The 11671-nt window shown below is 42.8% G+C and overlaps 1 protein-coding gene across 3 annotated transcripts in view; it reads left to right on the top strand.

The window, feature by feature from the left end:
* The window catches only part of LOC311263840 (RNA-binding Raly-like protein), a 39080-nt gene that overhangs the window by 16287 nt on the left and 11122 nt on the right, over positions 1 to 11671 (top strand). For all 3 annotated transcript variants that reach the window (XM_084364174.1, XM_084364172.1, XM_084364173.1), the window contains exon 3: positions 3480 to 3530. In XM_084364174.1, coding sequence (XP_084220300.1) covers positions 3480 to 3530 — 51 coding nt within the window. The remainder of the gene's footprint in view (positions 1 to 3479; positions 3531 to 11671) is intronic.

Raw genomic sequence — 11671 nt, 5'->3', positions numbered from 1 at the left:
CACGACGTAAAACACTAAGACAAAGAGAGAAATGTATCTAACATCAGTTTAATAAACTTAATATCTCAACCGCCATCTCTTACGTACAAAGACAATAAAAACATTTGAGTAAATTACGAAACTTTACCTTTCAGAGCAGATTCCTCTCACATCAGTTCAGATCGGTCTATAAAAACTGTGTCTGCCTCACAGAGCACAACAGCTCATGATGATCTGCTGCAGGTGACACACCGACAGAGATGAGGACCTCATCCAACCCCACATCAAAAAACCTGAACTATCCCTTTAAGCATTTTTTAATGACTTTTCCCTTACGCACAAAAAACCCCTAGAAGTATTTTTATATAGTACTTTTTTCCCAATTATAAACACAATCACTGGCTGGATTATGTCGAGTGAACATTTTACTGGCACATTTAATATCAACATTTTGCCACCTGCCGGATATGTTAATTAACATTTCCATAAGTAAGGAAGAAAACTAATCCGGTTTCCGTCTTATTGTATTTATTGTTGCAGCTTAGTTTTGTGCAGACTTCATTTCTAAGAGACAGGATTGATTGGTTTTATAAACAACGTCACACTGTTGGTTTCTATATGTGCGACTGACTTTTTACGCCCTCTACTGCCAATTATTATTATTTTTATAGTTATTGGATTCTTGTTTAGGAGACTGAACCGTTCAGCATCTGTGTTAAGAGTAACTTAAACTAACTCCACTTCGGGTTTGTGATTTCTTCCACTATCAATCGATCCTGGTCCCATTTGGACGCCTCCGACTATCTGATGTGAATCAGGTTTACTCTCTACCTGTCTGGAGAAAATAGGGTTTTTTTTAAATGCAATATCTTTAAATATACCCACTCAAACAAGATCAAAGTGGAACAACATCTTCATCGAGTTCCTCCAACAGAAGGCCCTTTAAATGCTGGAGGAGCTGCGGTGTAATTAGTCAGCTGAATTGAAATCAATTGAAAGGGGAAAATTGCTCCAGCAGCCTTCAGGAGTGACGACGGGAGAAAAGACAAATGGTGTAAAAATGAAGGTGTGTTAATTTTCCTGAAGGCACAGCAGCGCACCTGAGCACAGACTGTCATACATAAAATCCAAACCAGCCTGAAGGACATTTTTTACAGGGATTTTGAGGACTTCAGTAGCCGCTCGTATCGCTTCTTATGTGCCCATAATCACAGCGAGGAGCGTGATATCTAATTACAGAGATAAACCAGCAGTGCGAGCCATAAAACAGTCGTTTAGTGTGATCCCGGCTCGGAGGAGCGGAGCTGTCCTGCAGATCAATAGTCATGTTTAAAGGTTTGCTCCTACACAGCTCAATAGGAAGCGCTCGACTGAGCCGAGGCTCTGAGGCGGCCTCAGGATCGATGCCGTCGTTAAACGCTGATTAATACACATCACGGCTGATGAAGATGAATGATGGCAGCGGCAGCGGCGATGAAGCGACTGCTTACAAACAGTGGAAGGATGTGAATATGGCCCCGAATCACCTGTTTGTCTATCAGAGTCATTACGTCTTCTGTCTGTCTCTGCCTTTATCTGTCCTCAGTTAGAGAGACCGGATGTGTGTGTGTGTGTGTGTGTGTGTGTGTGTTGGATATTGATTGGTTATTGATTGCTCAGTCTCCTCAGTGGATAAATAGTGCCATGCTTTAGAGTTCAGTCTGCGTATCTCCTTCATTATCCATCCAGCTGAGAGAAGCTTTCTTTGAGTTCGACCCATAAAGGTCAATTTACAAAAGATTTACAGATTAACATCCACAACAACTGTCAGTGAAGACTGAAACTGTCCTGCCAAAGGTAAAAAAAAAAAACCCTAACCCCTCTAAAATGATCATTTGTGGTAAAATGTGAGACTTAAACTGTTATAGTTTCAGTTCAGTCTGAGGCGCCTGCTCTGCTGGTGGCTTAGTGCATAAACACCAACATATTTATTCACGATCAGCCACGACATTACAGCCACTGACAGCTGATGTGAGTAACACTGATCTTCTCCTTACGCTGCAATGTCCTGCTGGGAATAGGCACAAACAGAGTAATGTAGTTTATGCTGTTCAATGCAGCAGGACTGCACAGATTTGTACATTGAGGAGACAAAACAAGCTCTCCTTAAACGAACGGCACAACACGGGAGGACCTGTCCACTCACATCTGAAGGAGACAAATCATTCCTCTGAGGACAACAGTGTAAACATCTTGTCCAGAGAAGACAGATGGTTTGAAAGAGGAGTAAAATAATCCATCTATGTCAAACTGGAACGACATATCACCCACCTACGATGCTGAGTTCCCTCCCCAGACAGCTAAACAACCGTTCACACCTGGGCCCACCTCGCCCTAGCAACCCACATGAAGGCTGGTTAAGTCAACGACCCACAAGTGGCCGTAACGACTCTGGACTCAGGACCCAGAGGATCCAGCACAAACATCACCCCCAGACGTCTTATGACCGTTCATGGACAGGTCAGAGCTGTTTTGGCTGCACAGTTGAACCTCCAGGTGGTTTTAAAGTTGATCGGTGTGATTGTAGTGAAGGTGTATTGATAAAAGCGCAGCAGTGATAAGATGAAGAAAAGAGTCGTTGTTATTTCAGTGGAAACTTGGAGTCGCGTGTGGTGAGTGAGAACTGGTACCGGGCCTCTGTGGTTTTATTGACCCAATAAAACAGTCTCTGGGTGAGCGAGTTCAGTGCAAACACAGCCTCTGCGTGCTGCCTTGCCCACGGGCTCTTTGGCACTGTGATAAGTAGGTCTGAAAGCCATCTGCTCGGTCCAGCTTCATCTTCTGTGGAGCCGCTCCAGAGCCACCAGACCCAGAACAGAGACTCTCCTCTGATTAAATGTTGTGTGAAACTGATTATTTACTCAAATAATTGATCGACATTGTCTGTTTTATTCACTGTAATTATGATGTCAACATGCTTGGATCTGGTTTCTTCTGCTGGTCTCCGCTGTGTTGTATTTTCTACTTATTTTAAAAAGCCTTTACTTTCTTGTTCTTTTCCTTTTCCACTGTATTATATTGTGGAGACTTTTGTGTTATTATGAGGCGTTTTGTGTCCTATTTGGCGTCATAGGCAGTAAATAACAAAGTATTAAACATCTGTAACGTCTCCATATCCATAACTTCACGACTGCTGTGTAAACAGATTGTAAATGACAACACAGTAAAACACATGTAATAAATAAATTAATAAAAGTTGTCTCCTCTCTCTCCTCTACTTCTCCCCTTTCCTCTCTCCTCTCCTCTCCTTCTCTCCTCTCCTCTCCTTTCCTCTCTCCTCTCCTCTCCTCTCATCTCCTTGTCTCCTCTCGTCTCCTCTCCACTCCTTGTCTCCTCTCCTCTCCTCCTCTCTCCTCGTCTCCTCTCCTCTCCTCTCCTCTCCTCCTCTCTCCTCGTCTCCTCTCCTCTCCTCTCCTCTCCTCCTTTCCTCTCTTCTCCTTGTCTCCTCTCCTTCTCCTCAGATCTGACTATGAGTCGGAGTATGACCGATACCCTGATGATCACTATAACAGGTACTGAACATCTGTTAATCCTTTTCTTCCATGTCCTCTTTATTCCCTCATACTTCCAGCGTTTGTATCATTACCTCATTAATATTGTGAATATGATTTTCTCCTCCAGCACCACATAATGCCCCTTTAACTGAGCTAAGCGATAACATCGAACAGATCCTGAGAGGGAAGGACAGATAACAGAGCAGATATTCTCACTAAAGCTTCCTGGAGACTGAACTGATATTTTGGTCCTGATCCACCAAACGATTCAGGCAGCCGCTGCGGACGACCTCATGTCATTTTTAGTGTTTCAGCAGCTTCTGGATGTATTTCCCTGAGTGAGTCAGGCTGCACATTTTCAGCTGAGATGAGGAAATTGTTTGCCCTCTCCGCGAACATGAACTGAACCTCGACTCTCCATTTGTGTCGAGCTGGTTTCCTGTCTGATGGCTGCGTGCACCAGACTGAGGTTAGAAAACGATCCTCCCGTCTCACAGAGATGTTTACATTCCCAGAGAGAAAGATGAAAACTGAGAGTGGATCCCAGTTTGACCTTATCGTCTTCAGCTTTCAGCCAGTTAAAGAGGGTATTTTGTGAGGCTGAGTGCAGCTGCTGGTCGCTCCTCCGCCTCCCATCCTCAACTCAGATTATTCTGCACGGTGGGAAAACACAAAGTACAGTTTGCACTCTATAAAGTACATCGAAGGCTCAGAGAGACAATGATGACCTGAGCTGAGAAGATTGATAACTCACGAGGTAGAGACTGAAATAAAGACAGAACTCAGAAGAGAGAGAAAAACACAATGCAGAGGTGAGAAGCAACAAAAGTACAAATACTTCGTTACTGTACTGAAGTACAGTTTTCAGGTATCGTTACTTTAGTTTGATGCATTTGAGGGGAATTATAGATTATTTTTATTTTGCGTCAGCTTAAGTTTGCGTTCAAGACGAAACGACGTAAGACGCAAGAAGACAGAAACAGACACAGAGGGGTTTTCATTCATTTTTGTTAGATATAATATTTTGAGTGTATTGAAAATTGAACAGTATCATGTACATCAATGTCACAGCACCCAACTGGAAAAACTTGAGAAAAGAGAGAAAAAGCAAAAAGTTTAAATGAGCAGAGCGTTATGTGAGGAGAAATAACAACATTTAAACTCTTTAAACTGAATTAAATTTACTCTGATGCAGAAAATAAATAAGAAACTAAACCTTTTTTCTTTTTTTAAACCAAATTACATTCAATTAAAATAGCCCTGATGCAGAAAATGGGAAATTACGATTGTGTGTGTGTGTGTGTGTGTGTGTGTGTGTGTGTGTGTGTCTTCAATTTAACTGCTTCAATCAGTTTTTACTTTGATTTATTTACTTTGGGGTTTTTTTCATTTAACTTTCCTCATTTTCTCATTTTTGTTCTTAATAACAAATATTCAGATAACAGAGCAGATTGACTGAACTGATTTAAGAGAGAAGTGAGTCTGATGAGGAGGAGGAGGGGAGGAAGAGGAGGAGGAGGAGGAGGAGGAGGAGGAAGAGGAGGAGGAGGGGAAAATGGGGGAGAGACAAAGGAAGATAAACTTGGAGAAAGATGAGATCAGAAGTCTGTGAGAGCGACAGAGAGAAAGAAACAGAACGGAGAGCGAAGAAGCAGAAGCAAAGAAAGAGAAAAGATTCAGAGGAGGATGTGCTGGAGGAAAATGGAGAAACATCCAAACATCCTTCCATCCAAATACATTTCATCAGAACTTACAGAAAATCATCAAAATAAAATTCAGATTGATATCTGAAACTGTCCGATCCACTGAAGCCATAAAGGCCCAGCAAAAAGCCCTCTTATTGGTAATGGGCATTGAATGGACAGTGAAAGTGGTTGGCCTGATTTAGAAGTTAGTCTCCATTAGGACCTGATGTAATTATCTTTCTCCAGTTTCAAATCAAAAAAATAATTAAACCAATGAAACATCCTCCTGAAATGATTTGTTTTACTACATTTGTTCTTCGTTTAAGTTCCAGTTAATTCCATTATTCTCGGCAGCAGCTCCGCTCACAAATCAGCGAACACGAGAGGGAAAATAATCTGCTCTAAACACATTTTTATTGGAGCTCTGCTGTTATTCACAGCCTGTAAAACAACCTGACAGCACTGAAGGTGACACGGCTCTTATTTGTGCACACAGAGGACTCAGCAAATTCGAGACAACAGAGAAAAAGAGCAACAAACACTCTTCTGCCGTGTGTCGGGGGAAATGTGCCACCACGGCAATTTAGAGTGAAAGAGTTGACAATTCAGTTCGAGCGGCGTCGGGATGATTGTAAATCATTTCCTCTCTCTCAACCTGCAGTTCCTCCTGCATCAGCGGCTCTGATCTCACCTGAGCTGAGCAGAAACACACAGCGAGAGGCAGAGCGAATAAAAGTACTGCTCAGTTTACTGAAACACTCCTCACAGATATTTACCTGCTGTTTCCGATGAGATCGTACGATACACAGACGTCACAGTTACAGAAAAACAGCTTTAATTTTCATTAGTTCATTAGTTTGATTCTTTGGCAATCTCACAATTCGATTTTTGATTCTTAGGTGTCCGATTCGATTCAGAATCCATTCAGTTCAAATCAATCATATCAACTGAATGAACAGAAAAGGGGGCACACATACACCACATATGGCACATATACAGCATTTACACTGGAGGACTATAACCCAAAAAGAGCAGCAGTCAGCCGGTTGGGAGGGACTGCAAACGCTGAATAGGGTGGTGTGTTTACTGGGGAAACTACAGGTCGTAAGCACTGGAGGAGAAGCCAGAAAATGTGATCGTTGCTGCGACGTGCAGTTACATTTCTCAGGCTACAGTGTAGATTCAATGCAGGAGCATAAATCGAGCTTTAGTTACGGCTTCACCAAAATATGATTATAATTAAGTGGAGTGAACCGTTTTATTACAACAGTTGTAAAAAAACAACTTTTAATTGTATTTAATGAGAAAGAGAATAAATGTCTAACACAGCTGAAACAGTGGAAAATAAAACTAAACTTGTAAATAAGCTTCCAAATGACTGAAAAGACAATTGAAAGGACAAAACAAGAACATTTCATCGTGTGTGCAGAATAATACAGTTAGATTAAGCAGAACATGTTAGAAGATCCAGGAGGACACGGAGTCGGACAGAAGTTTGTCCTCTCTGTCTGCAGTGAAACAACCTTTCTGTGGTCGTTGTGAATGTTAAACAAGGTGAGTCAGAAAAACAGCAACCTCACTTGCTCACTTGACTTTCCCTCAGAGAAAGGTTAAAAAGAACAAACGGCCAACTAAAATGCAAAAAGCTGGAAGCAGCGGTGGACTGACAGCGCCTGACCGCCCCACCGCGGGCTGGAAACACAGATCACTGCAGGCAGCCGAGGACAGGTGGAGGAGGAGGAGGTGGAGGAGGAGGAGGAGGTGGAGGATAACTGTATGTTAGCTGTAGGAGAAGAGACCGAAGATGAGAGAGAGGAGCAGAGGACCGAGAACAACGGAGAGAAAAAGAGGCTGACAGCATGAAAAACGAGTGTGTTGGCAGCCGGCAGCCGCTCAGATAAACGCTCCACTCAGTTTCCATCCGCGCTCCTTCCTCTGTTCACTCGTCTGCATCATCCTTTTTGTCTTTTCAACACTCATTTCCTTACACATGCCCTCATTTCACACACAACAGAGGAGCTGATTCATTTGTGTTGTGCAGCTCTGGTTCTGGTTCAGTTACTGCAGGAAAATCTCAGATCTCAGAATCAGAATCAGGTTTTCACACGCTGAGAATCTGCTTTGTTTTATACGACTAACATGGGAAGGGGAAAGAAATCGAGCACTTTAAAAGCCAAGATCATAAAATGAAAATGGACAATGAAAAGTATGAAAAGATATCTACATATCGAAATGAAAAAGAGCTGTAGAGGATGGAACGTGCATATCAACTAAAGATTGTCATGTTGAATGTATAAACTGTTTTCACCAAAACAATCACATCATCTGTTATTTGTTCAACGCCTTCAGTTATAAACACCTGAGCATGTGATTATGTAAAGAATTGAAGGTTCACTTTGTAAGAAAGTTGATTTTAGAGTCCCAACTCGTTGAATATTGACACTTTGGGATTGCAACCGACCCGACAAGCTTCAGGATTCGACGTGTTGAGAATGAGACTCAGATTTACTTTCTTATAACTTTAAGTAGAAAAGTTCGAGAAGTAAGAGTAAGAGAAACGGCCCCATCAATTGTTTCAGAGAGATGTTTCTTTACGTTAAAGCCCTCTAGTGGCCGGAGGAATTATGACTCCAGTCCATCGGGAGCAAAGGAGGACGTAGTGTGAGGGACGTACTACTTACTGCTACATACTGAACTTTGACCCTCTTGCTCTTATATCCTTCACAGCCTTAGCACAAAATGTTGGAGTACAAAGGACGTAGTACTGACACTTTAATGTGTTTTCATCTGACAGTAAGCTGTCGTATGTTTGTGCTGTCTCGGCTTTGTTTATATTTGCGTGACACACCGTGACGTATGTGACGTATCTTACGCTGCGCAGAGGACTGTGGGTCAGAATAACGAGAAAGCAGACCAAACTCACAGGCATAACCAACACAGCTGCCAGGATAATTGGTCTCCCCTCACCCATCCTCACAGAGCTGAACAACATGGCCATTAAACTCATTGCAACTTCAACAACCACTTTACCCCGCTGCCTTCAGGGCGGAGGTACACAGCACTGAGGTGCAGAAGGGCTCGCTTCGGGAAAAGCCTGATCCCCTCAGTCATAACTGCACTAAATAATAGTCCTCGCTGAACAGACCCGAGTGTGGTTCTGTACCTGCTGTTTGGTGCTGTGTGTTTTTCACGGTGTGTTGTTGTATGTACAATGAAGTCTAAGTTACAAAGTGTTGCAAGTAGTAAAAAATAATCGTACTAAATGATAACTTTTGTGCAATTTTTAGCTCGTGTGCATTAAGATTGACAACAAATCTTTGTAACTGTGAATGTTCAAGAATTTGATGCTCTGGAAGGAAACGTTTTTCAGGACTTTTACCTGTAACAGAGTATTTTCTCACTGTGGTATTGCTGCTTTTTACTAAGTAAAGGAGTCGAGTGAACAGATTCATGTTTCTGACACAGAAACCTGGATTCTTTACGTGGTACACTCCAAAACACACAACAAACAAAACCGGCGTACTAGTGCACGGCAGGGTAAACTCACTCAGTCGCTCTGTTGACAGACGTCGATCACGGTCACTAAGTGTCTGTGGGATTAGAGGATGTCGAATTTTATTTTGTGCAAAACAGATGTAACAGAATACAGGATTTGACCCCTCCAGCCGGCACCAGAACAATATTTCATGCACGCCGCCTCCTCTGAAAAGCCTGCAGGAATGTGTGTGAGGGTAACTCCACAGCCGAGCGGCTTCGCTCTGTGTGAAGGATGTAAAGCTGTGGAGCCGGCCGTGTCAACACCGCCGTCCTGTAAATATTTATAGGTGTTTATCTGCCGGGGCTGCGGATTATCAGCTTAGCGCGGGTACAGTAGCCCACCTCGATCAACACACACTTATTCACACACTCGCTGGTGATCCGGATGTGTTGAGACTGCGGGGACAAACACAGTGGGAGGCCAGAATGTGTGTGTGCTGATCGTACCGCCTCACAAATCAAAAAAGTTGCTGATCGTATGTTAATCCTCTGCTGTGCTGCTGCAGTAAACTGCCTGTGTGACACTTACAGAGCTCCCAGAGTCAGACATAAGATATAAGAATAAAAAATACTGAACTCTAAGGAGATAAAAATAAAGTCAGATCTTTCAGGTGCCTTCAGACCTGCAGGCTTAAAGTTTGTGACTAATGAGAGGAAGCTCCTGTTCTCTTAAAATGAGCAGTTCCTGTATTTTTAGCTTCCTTTTACCTTTAGCTGAACCTGAGAGTTTCGTGTTGATGTGTTTTTTCGTGTGAAGCGATCCGGTCATGTTCAGTAGTAAATGGATGAGAATGAACTTTGGACTTTGCTGTAGCGCTGCCAGCTGAGCCAGCGACGCAGGCAGTCGGTCACAGTGAGCGGTGCTGACGGGTCGGTCTGTACAGTGACGTCATAGTAAATAGTGCGCGACATTTGTGTTATTAACAATAATTAACAACCTTTTGAGAAGGCTCTGCACGACAGCAGACAGCAAACTTGAACACCAACATATTTCAAATCAGCCTCATTAACTACAGTCAACAGCAACAAGGAGATGAAGAGGGGAGAGGAAGTCCCCAGACTCCCTTAAGAAATCCCTCAATTTTGTGAGTTGTTGAGTGAGGAGAGACTTTCTAAACTTTGTGAAACGCTGTCAATGACACATTCTTAATTATTTGGGCCGTCTTGTAAATTCAGCACTGGTTATAGCCTCATTTTAGTTCCCATATCCATGAACTGAGCTGTGAGTCGTGAAACAAGCCATTTGTTTTAGTGTAGGTAGCAGTGTGTGCTGATTAGAATGAACTGATTAATTAGTTTCTGTACTCTTTGTACTCAGGTCCTTTACTTAAAAACATTAATACCATCCTGTGAAAAATCTCCACTACAAGTAAAGGTACTGCATTCAAACCTTAACTATAATAACTGTACAGAAAGAGCAAATGTTCTGCTTTAATAAAAGTTCCTTGTTGTATGTTTAAGTAACCAACTTACTTATTTTACCCCAAACATGAGTCATTTAAAGGTGTAATTTGTAGAATGTGGCCTTAATTCAAAGGTAGCTACCGTTAGCTAATTAGCTCATGGCTCAGTTAGCCGTTGGAGCCAGCGGCGCCAGAGTTTGTCTGGACTGGAACCTCAGATCACTGCAGGCGACAAGGCTCAGCTCAAGACAGACTGACATCAGTTTGACAACAGGGTGTTTAACACGCAGGTGACTGACAGCAGCAGGATGACTCCGGGATGACAGGACGTGGCAGGTGACAGGAGAGCGTCGGACAACAGCAGCAGGTGAAAATGGCTTTTTAGAGGCAGAATATTCTCACGTCTCACTCTGTGGACTGAGGATTCATTTGGACCAAACGAGAGATGAATGTGGAGACAAACCAAGACTGATTTGTTGCAGTTTACTTTGAGTTTAAGTTAACGAGGTGATTGAGCTCATCTTAGTTTGGTCAGAGAGAGAAACTTGCACTCAGACGATGTGCGGTTGAGTTTTTCATTTCATGACATGTTGTGAGTTTATTTTGTTCATTCATCTCCGAGCTGAAACTACGGAGCTATCAGACTATCATATAAGGTATTAGGAGACAGGACGGGCCGGGGCTAGCTGGTTAGCATGCTAACTTCAGTAGACATCTCTGCAACGCAGAACGGAGACACTGTTGTCTCTTCACACTGTTGATGTTAGTTAATTTTTTGATTTAATCTAAAATCCTGGCCACGCTACGTTATGTGTGTGATGTTAATGAACCGCGTTACATAAGTTAAAGGTGTTTGTCCTTAATCCCTACGTGGACTTTGTCTTTATTTATGCTACGACTCCTGACTTCCTCCTTTGCTGCTGTCATCATTTCTACGGCCACCAGAGGTCACTGCCTGACAATATTACAATATTTTCTTGTGAGCACGGGCCGGAGCTGTGGTGTAAAAGTAAAAGTATAAAGTTGCATAAATTCGATGCTGTACTTGAGTAAATGCACTTAGCTACAACATGTACTGTCGCTGAGCGCACGTGTTCTGACTCCAGTTTTATGAGGTTGGAAACTGAATCCAGATTTGATCAAGCTCGTCAAAAAACTTCTTTCATAAACCGAAGCAGGCGGAGGATTTCTGCAGACGAGCCTGCAGCCTTTCATTCCAGGTGAGCCATGAAAATCCTCTGAACATTATTACATGTTCTTTGCGACACACGTGAGATCATTTTTCTTCAGGTCTTTCAAGTGCAAATGTGTTTTCCCCGTGCCATTAAAGCAGCTTTTGAAATGAACTGAGTGGGTGCACGCAGGTGTGTGTTTATTCATGTTTATTTGTGTGTGTGTGTGTGTGTGTGTGTATGTGAAACAGATGAAGTGGATTCATGTTCCCCATGCAGTCAATCCTCCTCCAGCTGTAGATGGCTGCTGTGATAGACAGCAGAGGTTGACAGGGAGAGGAAAGGCTGCTCGTCGTCCTCCC

This window comes from Pagrus pagrus (genome assembly GCF_965226575.1).
Source record: "Pagrus pagrus genome assembly, chromosome: 10".
NCBI lineage: Eukaryota > Metazoa > Chordata > Actinopteri > Spariformes > Sparidae > Pagrus > Pagrus pagrus.
Note: the sequence above shows the minus strand (reverse complement) of the source record. Positions and strands in the feature narration are given on the sequence as shown.